Source organism: Primulina huaijiensis, chromosome 3 (assembly GCF_012295235.1).
Source record: "Primulina huaijiensis isolate GDHJ02 chromosome 3, ASM1229523v2, whole genome shotgun sequence".
Taxonomy (NCBI): Eukaryota; Viridiplantae; Streptophyta; class Magnoliopsida; order Lamiales; family Gesneriaceae; genus Primulina; species Primulina huaijiensis.
Genome location: NC_133308.1, coordinates 9,655,389 through 9,672,923, shown reverse-complemented (window position 1 = coordinate 9,672,923; position 17,535 = coordinate 9,655,389). Strand labels below are relative to the sequence as shown.

Below are 17,535 nucleotides of genomic sequence, written 5' to 3'. Positions count from 1 at the left end.
TAATTTAAATCATTAAACAAAATAAATTAGAATTTAATAAATATTTATTTTCATAAAAGAATTAATTAACAAGATTACAAATTTATAAAAATTTAATTTAAGATAGATTTGCATTACTATTTATTTTCTTTAAAATGATTGAAAATAATAAAAATATATGAAATTAATTTATAAAAAAATATAATAAAAATTCAAATATTATATTAATTATTAAATTTTCACTAATTTTAATTTTCATATTATATTGAAGAAAACAATTCAAGGGTATTATGGTCAATATACAATCTTATCATGATTACTATTCAAAAATTATACATTATCACACCCTTTGAGGAGGGATATTTAATCACACAAATAACATGAATAGTGTGGGCTTTTAATCATAATCAAGGGCTTGAAGAATTATAAAAAACGAATCAAACGCGAGATAAATAATCATTCCATTTTCATGGCTACCAAACATAGAAGGTCCCAAAATTATCCTAACAATCTATGTTTAACTCCTCTGAATTAATTCGACATCGAATTGCTCCCTTTTCTTATCTAATCTCCTCACTGAAAAATCCTAGGTTCATCTTGGATGCTGCAAAAGCTTTATAAACTATTAAAAATATAAAATGAATGTTAAGCAAAAAAAATATGTAACGTAATTAAAAGGTATTATGTTGCCAAGTTTGAGCATATATGTGTCAAGAAAATTATATGTTCAAAATTGGAATTGTGGTTTATATATTGTCTCATTGTATAATTTCGATTTTCTATATTTTTAAGCTTCAATTTTAATAAGCTAACTATTTTTCTTGCAATTTTAATATAAGCGTAGACGTGACACTGACCTAGTGTTGACAAGTATATTGTCACATCAACATTCTCACATAAAATATAAATTATCAAAAATTGAAATATATAAACCTGAGAGTGAAATTTAACAACATGAAGAACCAAAATCGTCGAAATAAAAATATATGAGATCGACATTATAAATTTCCCAATTATTTGGTTGTCGAAATAAAGTTTGGACCAGAAACTTGGTGGGGAAAAAATAACAAAACACCCCTTAAACAAGTGTTTAAATAAAAATACACCAAGTTATAAAATGAATATATCTAGGGTGGACCCAACTTTGTCCGTATTTTTCAAGGGTTCCTCTTAAAAGTTGATAAAATATAAAGTGCGTGATGCTGATTTCTCGTTGTCGAGTAGTCGCATTAATTCTTGCTACTTTCGTAATGGGAACAGTTCAATTTGGGATAGGGAACAAATTTGATTGGGAGATATGTTTGTTTTCTGAAAATAATTTATGGACCGCATTAATATAATATATATTGCATCTCTTCTTCCAGTTCAAATATTCTATTTTACCTGATAATTTTGATATTTTATTTCGTTAATATCATGTATGTCTCATGTGTACACAAAAAATAGGAATATACCGAATAGGTAGATTAGATGAGTTTTTGACAAATGATTAAGAGTTCCATTCTCCCTACCCACACTTTTTGGGCCAAGCCTCGTATAGAGTTTGTTTACGATTTATCAAACATATATACGTCTAAATATATGTGTATAAGAAACATCAAACATCTACATGAACCAAGTTTCGTACTGCAATGCCCCAAATCCGAGCATGGCGTCCGTAACGTAAAATTCTCAAAAATACCAGAACAAGATCATTTATACATCGAAATTTTAGAATAGCAAAATCAGTTTATTTTATTAGATAAATGTGGAAGCATTCTTGTTAGTGTATTAGGTACGTAAATGTGGAAGCATGCATTATCGTTACAACATGGGGAAAAAATTTATTTTACTCGTGTAAGTTAACATATTTTAGATTTTAATCGTGTATTTAATCCATATATGGTCTTTATATAGTAACTTGATTTGTTTTTTTGTCATCTTTTACTAACCCCACGAGATATTGCTTGTTTAGCATCCATATTTTTTACTGGATCATAGGGAGAAAATATATATTAAAATCCACTTAAGCAAAATCAAATGAAATTAAAATAATAAAATAGCCACTTAACATTCTAAATTGGAGGAAAAATTCGAGGGAAATTGGTTAAATAATCTCGGTCAACATTTTTTTTAAGAAAATGACATCCTCAAGTGTATACCCCAGAAAAAATCTTGTTGTTTTCTTTTATTTTTGCTTAAATGAATGTTAATATGTAGTATAAGACTTTTTCTCAACACATGAACAATGTAATAGAGCACCAATGTAAAATAAATAATATCTACAATGTTTAATGGTTTTTTCCGGAAAAAAAAACTATTATATAAACACCAAATTTTTATTAAATATATGAATAAAATAAAAAACATATCAACTAATGTAACTAAAATTACAATTTTTTTTTATGTATATAACGAATTTACTCTAATAACTTTTCTGGCCAACAAAGGTTGAAAACGCGAACAAACAAGCGAAAGGTAAAGCTCATACGATTCTCAAATTAGAGTGTGTAAGAATATGAGCAAGTATAAAGGTTAGAATAATACATACGCAAATGCTGAAAAATAACTTGGATTTTAGAGAAAAAAATAAACAAAACTTGGATTTACATGTACCATACGCAAAGTTATTGTAGAAAGTTTCTTATAACTTTGAAATTAAGGTCATAAACTCATTTGTTTTTAATCATTTTTTTTTTGAAATTCTTTTTTTTTTGTATAACTACATTTTAAATACTCTAAACTACTTGCGTGAACCTATCCTATAACCCTAATTATTTCGTGGCTAAGTTCAATTAAATTTAATTAAATCATGAAACTTTTAGGATGAATTTACAAGATTTTTTTTTTGTTTTTGTTTTTTTTAAAAAAAGTTCAATAATGTGTGATATGGTGACATATAACACTTTCAACTTTTAAAGTTTAACAAAATTAAAGTAAAGATCAATTTGATGGTAAGCACTAGCAAAAAGTTAAAGAGAATTATAGATATCTCTTGTTTTGAGCCATTGAAATTGAGGGATGGAATTAAAGGCGAAGAATATTTTATAAAAAAATAATCAGAAAAGCAATAATTGTATCTTAAGAAGTTGAATTTTAATAGATGCATACGTGATCCCATTCGTCCATGATGTGAAATGTCAACATAATTACAATAAGCCTTGGATGGCCATTCAAGTGTCATAAAAGCCAAAGGTGAAAATTTATATAGATGTATATTTTGACCCTTGAGTTGAATACATGTTATGCCGAAGCGAGTGATTTTAATTTAATATGTTTTTCAATATCATTAGATCATACGAATTTCGTATTTTGTGAGAGATAGTACAATATACTTCCCGTGGTATGAAGTTTCATGCTACACTCCATGCAGCTTTAATTTGAGATAGCTAGCTAACCTTGTTTGTCCTTAACTTAGCCGCAACAATTGCTTTTGACTTTATACCAATGACTATATGATTAAGGTTGATTCATCGGTTCTAACTAAATTGATTTCGTGATTTGGAACCAATGTATATCCATTATTAATATTTAATTTTTTTGTTTTTATCAAAGCTTAACGTACGTCCTATCTTCTTTTCTCCAGTCGTGGACAAATTTAAGCATATTTCATTGTCACAAATAATAAAAATAACAAAAGATAACAGAAAGGATGATGAAGGTGACACCATTATTCGACATTTGTGGCTACAAATAAATGATAGCCACTTTGTCTTCTTGTTATTTATTTTATTATACTTAATTAAGACTAGGAGGTTTTGATTTAACGTGGATTTCAATACGAGTCATTTTTTTATAAATTGAGTGAAATTTATATCGTTATTACAACATAAGAGTTGCCGCGTCTTGTTGCTATTCACTCGTGGATAAAACTCCTTGTCTCCACCAATAATGTCTGAACAATTAAGAGTAAGATGTACATTTAGATGGATACATGCACATAATGATATTGTCTTTTTCAAGGTAATAGGGGAAAAAAGATCTAATTGAATTCAATGGTATTTTTGTAACTTTTTTTGCAAAATTAAACTTGAATGTAACTTTAAGTGTACATCCAGAATTTTCCAACAATTATTCTCACTTTCTTGTAAAGAAGCATTACTAAACTTTGTCGACAAAACTAAGTTTTATATATCTAGATTTATTATATACTTATTCAAAAAATTGGTGATTATTATTATTATTATTATTATTATTATTATTATTATTATTATTATTATAAAATTACTAAGGTTGAAACTATGAATTTTAAATCAATTTAATTGTTTGGAAAATTTTCAAATTCACCTCTCTCTTACTTTATGTAAATACAATAATAATTATGATGAATTTAAAATTCAACCAAAATAGTTTCTATCCAAAATGTAACATAAGATCAATATTAAGATCTCAGATTAAAAATAGTGCCTTAAAGAATAAAACTATTCATTTTCATTTTACATGATTAAACTCGAGTTTCTGAACAAGGTTCCAACAAATTATGTATGCGATTTTGCCGTGAAAAATTAAGTGGGCATCTATCCTTGTGCTTCAGTTTCTATTTCATTATCATTATTATTATTATTATTATTATTATTATTATTATATTGATATCCCGGAAAGAAATCACAACCCGAGTTATCTTAAGACTCGAGCAAGAACTAGCTTAGGTAAGAGAAGAGCTCTCTGATGAACCATCATGGGGAACAGATTAGACCGGCACGCGCGTGCCCAGATGAACACGGATTCTCATCTTCGCCCGGGTAGTCGGATTTAAGAGATTAAAGGCCATGTCCTCGTTATCACACCACTATCATCTACCTGAGCACCTCAGTGCGATATAGTTTTTGGGTCCACTAATATGAGATACCATGCTTTGGAATCATGGATTGTCAGAAGTGGCAGTGGAAGTGTCAGATGGCAGGGTATGGGCAGTCATTTTGCCATGAGTAGCAACCGAGCACCGAAAACAAGGTCATCATTATTTGAATCTCTATAAATAAGTTTTATTAATGGTAAAGCATCCAATTCACTTACTATTTTCTCATAAATACTCAATATACATTCTCTACATTGCATTTTCGTTCGCAAAAAACACGTGAATGACTTGAGCGTTAGAGTAGTCATGCCGGAAGGTTAACATTTTTTGTTCTCTGAGTGTGCAGATTGTTCAACCCGAGAATCACCAGCCTGGCCTACCACGTTCCCGATAAGAATTCACCTAGTCCGGTAAAATCGCCTACTTAGTTCACCCGATTTACCCGGCCATCCTCGTTGGTGTCATCTATGGGAAATCAGTTCTAAGATATAGATATGGTTTCCACATAAAATCAGTTCGAATGGAGGATTCCAGAAGGAAGTCCTCGGACTTAGAGGTACCCCAAAGGAATCTACCCCATCAACAAAATTTTACAATCAATCTAGAACAGCTGACCTAGTTGATAACAGTGGTTGTCCAGAAAATCATTGCAGAAAAGTTACATCCTGGTAGCAATCGCGTGAATCAGGAAGAAGGGTCGGAGGATGAGTCCCTCATCGGGACAAAGCAAAGTAGGAGAAAAGCTCTCACAAAAGTTCTAAGGACCTTACGATGGCCTAGGAACTGGAAGACATGATAACGAAGGTGAAGAAGTTGGAAGGACGGACAAGGTCATCCCGAGATCCCCGAATCCAACCGAAAGGGTGTCTTTTCGACACCTAGATAGTGTGTGAGCCCCTTGCCTACCCATTATAAGTCAACAAAGGTCAAGGAATATGAAGAGAACACAGATCCTAAGGAAATTTTGGCCTGGTTCGAGGATATGGCCATGTTGTACTGTTACGATGACAAAATCAAGTGCAAAACTTTCTTGACCCTGTTGGTAGACTTAGGCCAATGGTGGTTTGAGAAGCTCGAACCATAGAGCATGCGATATTTTGATGACTTCAAAAACATTTTCCTACATCACTTTATCAACAGTAAGAGACACAAGAAAATTGCTTTCAGCCTGTTCGAAGTAAATCAAGGAAGGGACTAGTCATTGCAGGAGTACGTACAAGAGCACAACAAGGCGGCTCTGGAAGTACATTCTTGTGCCCCTGAGACCAAGGTTATTGCCTTCATGCAAGAACTCTTGGAAGGGGATTTCTTCCGACCTTTAGTGAAAAAGCAACCTCGCGATTTTGAGGATCTGTTGTCTAGGGTAGAAAAGTACATCAAGAGGTCGTGAAGAAGGAAAAGGGTGATCGGTCAGGAAGGATCGAAGGATGATCTTAGAAGGGAAGCCGCTTGGGGCGGTTTTCTCATTACACTCTCCTGAAAAGTGCCAAAAAACCAGGCAATGCACTTTTTTGAGGAGGAGAAGGTTATGTCCCAGCCTTCGCTGTCCTCTGAGGACTCGAGGCCAACCTTGAAATTTTATGTCTATCACCCAAGCATGTTATCATGATACAAGTGAGTGTAAGAAGTTGAAAAGGTGCCATTCCCGGCAGTATCTTGTCAAGACATGTCCATCAATGAAGAAAGCTAAAGGACACTCATGGGCCCCCAAGAACTCAGGACCCCTCCTACTGCCAAAGCCCTTAGTTTCAAACATAGACTGGAAATTCATGACAAGCCTACTCCATCAGACAGGGGCAGAGAAGAGAAAGGTCGGGGAAAATCCCCTACTCTGGGCATATTCAAATTGATCTCAAGAGGCACTACTGATGGAGACTCTAATCAGGCACGGGAGGCGTGAAGTCAAAGAGAAAGTTTGGTGTGGACAACACCACGAGGGAGTTGAACCGATCATCAGTTTTGGCCTCCCAAGATTTACAAGGCGTCAGTTTATCCCATAATGATGCTTTGGTCATCCACACCAAGATTTCTAACTATGATGTTGGGCGATTGTTTGGTGATTCAAGCAGCTCAATGAATGTTATATTTGAAGAAGCACTGAACTAGATGGACTTAAAAGATTACATTCTAGAACCAGTTGAGACCGCTCTCTTTGGTTTCGCTGGTCACACAGTATGACCAGGGGGAGATTGGGCTGCCCTTGACAGTCGGGACTTGGGACCTCAGGAAATCAGTTATGACCACCTTCACTGTGGTCAGTGTACCTTCATATGTCATATGGTGAGTTTATATATATATATAAACTCACCATCTATTTTACTCAAAACTCAGTAACTGCAGTAAAAGTCATAAAATCGTAAACGTCAAACCAAACTTAAAACTAACATTTTTCAAAAGTAGCATAAACATCATAAATCTTCTCAAAATCACTCTTAATTCCAAAAGTCATGAAAATATTTAAAGTACTGTAAAATCAATACTGTGTGGAAAAACTAGCAAGGTCCTCGGGTTATGCACCATCAGTCCAGCCAGTTCAATCATCCAACTCTCCTGTCTCAATAGTAAAATCCTCACTGTATCATTCACACCTAGTGAGTATATTGACTCAGAAGCCTTAACCATAGTAACAAGTATTACGTATACATCTACATGCAATCATGAAAAAATTTTTAATAAAATATCTTTATCATGAACATGCATAAACTTAAACATTTTCTTCCATCATATACTTTTCCTTTCATCATATACATATACAATTCCTTTGAGGTGAAATCCGTTCATTAATTGTGACCATCCTTTCATCCTTTGGTCGATTGATTAATCTCAGCTGTAACCATAGTACCGGGTGTTTGCATTTCGAGATTACCTGCAAAGTACAAGTAAAAAATCAATAATACTATTAGAGAAATAGAAGTCAAATAAGAAGATAACATAAGAATACTAGGTTGGGCGTCTGAGCTGAAGAATTCATCCATTACACTATCTGTAGGGTTCTCAACCCGAGTACTAAACCCATAGGCCACCAGGTTGTCTTATACAATAAGAGAGAATGAAGAAAACTTATGCCCTTCCACAAGCTTCTAGCTCCGGATGTATGCTCTTGAGTCCTATAGTTGGGTGGAAGCTCAGGTTGGGAAGGCAGGTTGGGGAGAAAGCCAGTCAGGAATTTGGGGGAAGAAGGGAGGTAAAAGAGGAAATATTGTCCTTTCCATCCCTTCATGGAGGAAGGGACGTTATCAAAGAATCAAATATTTAGTCAGGCGGTCAGCAAGAATGCACTATCCCCGAACCTCAGGAGAAGAAGTAATGAAGAATAAGGAGATTGATTAAAAGATTATGCATATTGAAAAGAACAAAAGTAGATGTCATAATCCGGAAAGAATTCGGATGGAGTTGGTTAAGAGGGATCCCAAAGAAGTAGGCCACCTCGATATAGAAGGAAGGGAGGTTTTATATTTTTCATATTTTTTAGAAAGTAGGGCAAGAATGGGTTTTTGAGAGGAGAGAAGAGGAATGGAAAGGTGGAGTCGGAGTGCAGCATCACAGGTTCGCAGAAATGTTGGCCCCAGAAGTGGAAAAGGTGGAATAAGACACAATACAAAAATTAGAACTTATTAGATGGTTGGAGAGAGAGATCGGAGTAGCTAACGAGCAGAACACCGGAGGTACGTCAAAATTACGAGTACTGGAGAAATAAGCATCGGAACTGCAGGAATTAGAGATTAGAAAATCAAAAAGTGAGAAATGGGTGAAAAGGTGAGAGAAGGTCGGTATTTATAAGCCGAGGGCCTATAATTCTGACCGTTGATCTCGAAGTGATGGACGAATGAGATGCACCTCGAAAGTTGTGCCAGGTATTCAAAAAGTCAGGCTCGTAGTACGAAATGATGTCTGTCAGACACCTGTCTTTTCGACTACTAGGACTTGCGTCATGCTGTCATCAGCCCTAGTCTCCTCAAAACTCATAATGTAAATTGATTTCCTTCCCAAGTCCAATTCCACTACTCAAGACAGCGAGTGAAACTCTAGCCTGACTATTTAAGAAGGGAGTGGTGATACCCCGGAAAGAAATCACAACCCTTGTTATCATAAAACTCGGGCAATTACCAGCTTGGGTAAGGGAAGCGCTCTCTGATGAACCATCCTGGGAGCATATTAGATCGGCACGTGCCCAGATGAACTCGGATTCTCAGCTTCTCCCCGGGTAGTAGAATTTATGAGAATAAAGGCCATGTTTTTATTATCACACCATCATCAAATTCCTGAGCGCCACAATACAGGTGTCGTTTCCCGGTTCACAAATATGAGATACCATACTTCGGAATCATGAGTCTGTCATTCAACGGACGTCGGATGATGTGACAAGACCAGAGGAAATCTGGGTTGTCAGAAATAGGAGTGTCAGAGGGTAGGGCAGGGCAAGATAGAGTATTGGCAGCTATCTTGCCATTAGTAGCAACCACGTACTGAAAACAAGATCATCATTACTTGTATCTCTAAAAATACAAAGGTTTTATTAATGGTAAATCATTCAATTCACTTACTATTTTCTCATAAATGCTCAATATAAATTCTCTACATTGCATTTTACTTTGCAAGAAACAAGTGACTGACTTGAACATCGGAGTGGTCATGTCGAAAATCCTTCTGACGCCCTACTAACTTTCTTTGTTTTCCGAGTGTGCAGATTATTGAGGCCAAGAACCACAAGCCCGGTCTACTATGTTCCCATGAAGAATTAACCCGGCCCGATAAACTCGCCCACTTAGTTCACCCGATTTACTCGGCCATCATTAATTAATGTTATTATTATAAGAATAATTATAATGAAATTTTTCTCTCATTAATTCTTATTGGGTTTTATTTCATTATATTTTATTTTCCGCCAAGATATGAGTATCAAGGATCATGGTATCTTGGGAAAAATAATCGGATATATTTTATAAAACAAAACCTCATATCATACCATCTCCCACCTCGACCAGACCCAACCCGACCCGACAAAGTCATGAAAAAATATTACTTTTTATATCATTTATTACTTTTATGCTTAAAGCATCATTTTTGACTGCAGTTATGGACCGGTTCCACCGTCTCATAGATATAGATAGACCGTTATATATGTATGAATGTACCCACACATATATCATATGGTAGGTGATTGGAAAATTACTACACTAGACGAGTTTAATTAGAGACAAATGTTATATTTTTTTGTCCGTTATGTTTGCTTCTTCATGATTTTGGTTTTTTTATAATATCAAATTTCAGTTTCAGTCTTGTAGATTTCGATTTTTGGTCATTTTAGTCATTTTTCATTGGATTGATGATGTGACATTATAGATGTCAGTGTTGAATTGGTGTCACAACAACGTCAAGTTGGAAAAAAGAAAACTGCCAGAAAAAAAACAAAGATAGATGACTAAGATAAAATTTGACAACATAGAGAAACAAAATCACAAATAAAAAATATACCGGACGAAAAATACAATTATCCTATTTAATTAATAGAAGTACCAGAGTACCAGAGACGGATTTATTGAAGGGCTGTACTGGGCTCTAGCCCATCCCTTTTTTTTTAATTTACCTAAGTAAAAATCCCTTCCTATGTGCCCAGCCCAGCCCAAAGCCAGCCCAAATAATCAATCTGTTTTTTAAGTCAAAAGTTGTGGTCTGTGGGCCATTGCAATTATAAACACCGAATTCACTTTTTGTTTCTTCCTTTTTTGTAATGTCCGAAAAATCCGTCCATGTAACCACATACATGAAAATTAATTAAATTGCTTATTTATTTTATTTAAGTGATTTTAAATACTTAAATAATATGATTTATTGTGATTAAATGTTTAATTGTATGATTTGACTTGATTTCATAAAATTAAGAATTTTTTTCCAGATATGCGAAGTTAGGCCGGAAAAAAGAGATCGGGGACGACCATGATGAAAATATTTTTCAATAAATATTTTTAAGGCCCGATAATATCATTAAATATGATTAAAATTTTATAAAAATGCTGGAATACCAAATGATTTTACGAGTTGATTATTATTTTACTCGAGAAGCCGATTTTGGTCAAGCGGCTGATTTTTATAGGCCCGAAAGTTATCATTTTTTTAAAACGATTTTTATAAACTTTTAGTTTACGATTTTATTTTATACTCGAGAAGCCGATTTTGGTCAAGCGGATTATTTTACGAGTTGAGTATTATTCTACTGAGCGAGCTTTTTCAGCAATGAAGCATGTGAAAACGGAAATTCGCAATAAAATGGAGGATGACTTTCTTGCCGATTGTTTGACACTCTATATGAAACAAGATTTAGCTAAACATATATATGTAAATTCTATTATTGATGAATTTTATGTTTTAAAATCTCGTAGGGCACAACTTCGTTGAACAATATAATGTAATTTTTTTTAATAATATATAACTTATCATATTGAGTTCAAGCCCTTCTCAACTCATTCCTGGATCCGTCCCTGCAGAGTACTACTTATAGAGCGAGGTTATACTGCAAAACATATATGTTGAAGATGTGTAAACAAATGAAAACACATTGGGAAATATAAGTATTTGTTAATCTTTGATTGAAAAAACATAATTATATTGAATAATTAAGATTTGATGGTGTTTACATGGGGGAAGTCTCTTCCGTTGGTTGACCCAATCTATAATTAAGCTCAAGACAAGTGTGAATTCGATGATTCCTAAAGAATGCTAGCTCATCCAAGTTTAATCATAATCTATCGAATAAATAGTTTTTAAATTGTGGAGGATATCATCTTATGGTGTGAAAGCATAAGAATCCCGAGAATCTAATGCTTGGGAAATTAAATAAAATACTCATTGCATAATTTAATTAGTCGTTTGAAAAAAGTTGTACTAGGTCGTATGAAAATCTCTCATATACATATATATATACACATTTTTGTATGGCAATAGATTCCTGTACGTAGCATGCTTCATGCCATTCATTATGGCCCCGTCTCAACATGGATTAGGGGTATAAATTGATTCCCTCGTTAATTAACTTTGGTATTAAAACAGAGACAAAGACAAAAAAACCTAGAGCTAATGCAAAATTTTAAGGAAAAAGGAAAAATTGGCCAATCATTCAATTTCTTGTTCGATATATATTTTCCATGTTAAGACTCGGCCTTTCGACCAAAAAATTGACATAATATCGAATATCATTAACATGATGTTTATACACACCCGATATCTTGGATATAGCTGATGTATCCAACTCCGCAAAAATCCAATCGCAGTGCAAAAATACGAATACTGAAAATTGACTGATTAAAATATCAAAAGCTTATTTAAGGTAAATTAGGAGACTGTTTTTGTTTTTGTTTTTCCAAAAAAATTTAAACTACAAAATAATCATTATTTTATTCTCCCGGTCAAAAATTCGACAATAATAATAATAAAACATTATCATAATCACCCAAACCAATGCAACCAAAAAGAAGACAAAATTTCAACCCCCACCCCCACAAATTCAATTTTTCTTAAAAAAATAAAAATAAAACAAAGGAGAATCCATCAATCAATAAAATAACGCAGCAAGTTTCATCCCTCATCACACCACGATTTGCCTTTAAATACCCAAACTCACTCCATAATCTCAAGCAACATACACATATATTCAACATGGTTTGCCTCAAAGATCCTTTGATCCAACAAGTCTGCGAACTGTATAACCAAATCTCCAAACTCCAAAACCTTAATCCCTCCAAAGAAGTCAACTCCCTCTTCACACAGCTCGTCCATGCCTGCATCCCACCCTACCCCATCGATGTCACCAAGCTCTGCACCAAAATCCAATGCATCCGAACCAACCTCATCCACCTCTGCGGCCAATCTGAATTCCTCCTCGAGAAACACTACTCCACCATCCTCGGATCCCTCGAATACCCCCTCCATCACCTCCATTTATATCCCTACTACTCCAACTACCTCAAACTCAGCAAGCTCGAATTCGACCTGCTCAGCCAGCATGCATTGAATCCTGCCCGTGTTGCATTCATCGGCTCCGGCCCGCTCCCTCTCACCTCCATTGTTCTAGCCACTCATCACCTCACCTCCACCGTCTTCCACAACTACGACATCGATGAATCAGCTAACTCGTTGGCGTCACGTCTCGTCGAGTCCGACCCCGACTTATCGAAACGAATGATGTTTCACACGAAAGATGTCATGAACCTATCGGGACCCGAGCTCGGGGAATACGACGTTGTTTTCTTGGCCGCCTTGGTGGGGATGGAGATGGAGCAGAAGATACTTGTCATCGATCACTTGTCAAAGAATATGGCGCCGGGGGCGATCCTTATGCTCCGGAGTGCGCATGGGGCTCGTGCGTTTTTGTATCCCATGGTGGAGCCTCGACATCTCCAAGGTTTTGAGGTGGTATCGGTGTTTCATCCGACTGATGAAGTGATCAACTCGGTTGTCATCGCTCGGAAGTGCGCGATTCCGGCCGTCCATTCCATCGATCATCAGGGGTTTGGATCAGTGCCGTTGATGAAGTGTAGCAAGTGCAGTGAGATTCGATCATTTAATCCTCTGATGAGTCCGACGAACATGATTGAAGAATTGGGGTTTGAAGATCAACGTTTCTGAGTAAAGAGTCATTATTGATTATATATGATATATGATGAAGTTAAATAACTTATTATTAATTGGCCGTTTACTATTATCCTTGTATTACTGATATATGTTTCCATAAGAATCTGTCTACTTTGTGTTGTTTTTGTGATCATTTCAAGAAATTTATAATTTGTCTCTTTAAAGTATTTCCTCCGCAAAATAAGTTTATATTAATTATTCAACTGATTAATTGATGATTTATTCTGAATTTACGATTAAATGAATGCATATTTAGTCAACAAAACAATTACATATGCTTTTGTTAAATAAATTAAATCAATTAATTAATGTAAAGTAATTTAAGAAATTTGACATTTGATCACGTACAAAATAAAATAGTATTTTTTGTGCTAAAATTATTTTAAGCTCGATAAAATGGCACAAGCCCAAGAAGGTGAAAACTCCATGATATATATTTAAAACGGTTTGAAGGAGTCTAAAACGGACAAATAGTCTAACCGCAAAAATTGTGGGTTAAGAACTGAGAAGTTGGACCAGGGAGTGGGAGAAACTTCTAGAAACTGAACAAAAGGGCGTCGACAGAAAGAAACGACGACTCAACAACACAAACTCTTGCGAATTCATTTTCATCCGCTTTTCACTCTATCGATGCTCCAATAGGAAATCTACAAAGTTTCATATCTTTATGTTAAGATAAAATTATATCCAAAACTGGTTGTCACAAATTAAATTGATAACGACTCAAAGATAAATTTCTAAATTACATGAACAAATGAAATAAACTGACAAAGACTATTATTGAAAGAACATTACGTGAGCTGATCAACTTCGTTGACAAAAGAGGAGACGAAGAAAACTTTTATTGACAAATCAAGTTGTCCAACTCAACCGGTCTGCTATTGTAGGGACCCAGACGTTAACTCATTTCTGAATCATTCTTGGGATTAAATGGATCAATAAATAAATTAGGTCGAAATTTTTTTTAAAAAAAGGCGAACGCCTCATAACAAGTGTATCAAATCTTACAACAAGTTATGCTTCATTTTTATTTACTGTACAAGATCACACTATCTACAACATGATCCAAAATACAAACTTGTTCAAAATAAAATCATACAAACTAGTGTATATCAACTACATGTCACGTGTTGAATCAATAGATCTATATCTAAGTCCGAATCACCACTCTAATCTCGATCTTCATCCTCTTCTCGACTCTGATCATGTCTCATCTGTTGTCATGCATACATACAAACACAAGAACAGCCGGATAACTCCGGTGAGAAATATATTCCCTGTAACGTCCCGAAAAATTTGAAGGTCCACGTAAACCACACGCATGCAAGTTTTCAATTTATTGTGTATTTTAATTAAATTATTTTAATACATTAAATGCATGATTTTAATACATTAAATGCATGGTTTTAACATGAATATATATATATATATGGTTAATTTCTTGATTAGTTAAAGTTTCACGCATTTGAGTTTTAAGTTGCATTTTGCGCTTGATCGAAGAACGGAGATCAATGATATTCAGAAAATTATTTTTATGAAGGGATTAATTTTTATTAATCAATATGGAGTGTTTTTTTTAGTGTATTTTTCAAAAATAGGCTTTATTGGATATTTTTACCCGCATGATTATATTTTTAAACGGTACGCAAAATTTTACGAGTCGGAGGACTTTTTAGGAGCTCGGGCAATATTTTCAAAAATATACCTAAACGAAATATTTTTCGGGAACATTTTTATGCTGGTCGGGCTTGATTTAGTGTTTAATGGGCCCAACACTTCTTTTATATCCTTTAATCTTTATTTTTGACCCATTAGTACATAATTATCTATTTTAAAACCCACTAAACTAAGCCTATACCTAATCCTCCATAATCAGCCGCCCACCCCCACCATTCAGCATCTTCTCTCACGTCTTCTTCATCAAAAAAATTCCAGCAAGCTCGGTCATTGAGGATTTCTTCAAGAAAGCTTCCTCCCGCCTCCCCGTTTCACGTCCCACGCGCGTATTTTCAAGCTTTTGATCATTTAAACGCTAAGGCACGCTTGTATTTATTTTTCTCATCATTCACGCCATAGTATTGCTGAAATATATGTAAATGCCTGTCCATCCTTTGATCTAATGTTGTGTTACGTTTTGTTCGAGTTTTGTCACGAAAATTGCACCTTTATGTTGCATACTCATGTTTTATTGATTTGTGCAAGGGGCCGTCGATTTTTCAGAGTTTCTAAGGGGTGTATATGCTGTAAGACGAGGTGACACAGTGCTGGAGATTTAAGGGTGCAGGGTATGGGAGAGGGCCGATTGGTTGTCTAGGCGGCTAGAACTTTCCATGGCGGTCGGTGAGGGTTCGGGAAGGCGCGGCTGGGGAAGGGCTGACCCATGCTAAGGTGCGATCCAAGAGGGTCCAACCGAGTCTAGGGGTGGTCCATAACCAGCTGGTCACGGCTAGTAAGTAAGTGGACTAGTTAGGAGCCGGTTGTGTTCGGGTAAGGCACGGCCGTGCTTGTTCTTGAGGAATTGGCTGAGCTTCACGGCTTGTATGGGGCTGAGACTGTGGGTTCAGTAGGTCCAGAGGGACCCTAGGGTGGTCTAGGAAAGGTTGATGTGTGGCTTGTCCCGTTAGGTGCAAGCTAGGATCGAAATAATGGAGGGTAGTACAACTAGTGTTTTCGAATGGGACTTTGCTGAAAATTCCTGCAGCTTGTGGCTCGTTTTCATGGGTCTTAGTGGGCTGGAAAAATGTGGTTTGGGGGCTGGTAGGATGTATTTTAGGCATGGTTTAAGTTTGGGAAATTTTGGTTGAGTTTCGGGTCGATTCGGGTTAAAACCGGAACCCCGGTCCAAGTTTTAAAAAGAATCGATTAAGTGTTGAAACGGGCTCGAGTTTACGTCTAAGAAATACTTTTAAAAATTTTTTGGGACATTTTAAGGAGTTTGGTAAGTTTCGGGTCAATTTTAGAGGTCCAAGAGAAAAACGGTAATTTTTGGGTTCCTAGGGCAAAATGGTCATTTTGCACCCGGGGTGATATTTTGGATACTGGCAGCGTCATGAGCACAAATATATGATATTTTAAATGTTTATGCATCATTTTTTTTTTACGATTTTTACGCAATTATGAAAAATACGTTGCATGCTTGGTTTAAAGAGAAAGTTACGCATATGAATGTTTTATTTAGTGATGAAAATGATGATATTTTTGAAGGATGGGAATTGGTTGTGACTGACGATATATATGTATACGATGAAATGAGATACGATGAGCTGAGGCCCGGGCTCAGTGGGCGGGTAATGATGTCGCTGATGTCCCCTGCCGCCGGGTACCACGGTATTTATAGATGGATCCATCGATAGAGCTGATACGATAGAACTGATACGAAAGTCACAGCTAATGAACTGAATTCAATTAAAAGAAAATGTTTAAGTTTTTGATGACACGATGAGCTGTTTTGACACGTATATGATGATATGAGATGACATGATTTGACACGACATGATTTGACACGACATGATTTTATACGACATGTTTATGTTCATGTTTTAAAGTTCATGAAAGGTATGTTGGCATTAAGCCTTTAAAGTTCATGAAAGATATGTTGAGTATGATATTTTTCACTGTTGTGTGCTATGTATATGTACTTGTTATTCCTGGTACAGGTGTGTTGAGTCTTTAGACTCACTAGGCGTGTATGATGCAGGTGAGTTAAATGTTGAGGAGACTGGAGGTGCCCAACTCTGAGTAGGCAGATCTGGTGCAGTGACACGACCCGAGGACCACATGTTTTCCGCATTACGATTTATGAGATTAAGAGGAGATGAATATTTTCATACGTTGATGATTTTAAGATTTTATTCGTTCACATTTACGTATGATTCTGGATAAGTTTATGATTCTGGATAAAGTTTGGTTATTTTAAACCGCGCTATTTTTATGGTCAAATAAATATGATTATTTTAAATGTAATTTGAAAATGCGAGCTTTAAAAAAAAAAAATTATTCCGCATTTTTTAAAACTAGTAGACGTTTCAGTTGGTATCAGAGAAAGGGTCCTGTATAGGGTTGTGCCACCGCCAGCTTTTGCAGCTCAGTCTTCAAGCCTCAAGTCCGTAAGCTTTTATGATTTAAATGTTTTAATGCTATCACCTGCATGT

General features: G+C 35.3%; 1 protein-coding gene across 1 annotated transcript; it reads left to right on the top strand.

Moving 5' to 3' along the window:
• Positions 1 to 12,364: 12,364 nt before the first annotated feature.
• Positions 12,365 to 13,551, top strand: LOC140973492 (nicotianamine synthase-like). Its single transcript, XM_073436350.1, has one exon. It carries the CDS (start codon positions 12,410 to 12,412, stop codon positions 13,376 to 13,378), a length of 969 nt encoding a protein of 322 aa, XP_073292451.1. The 5' UTR covers positions 12,365 to 12,409; the 3' UTR covers positions 13,379 to 13,551.
• Positions 13,552 to 17,535: the final 3,984 nt, after the last annotated feature.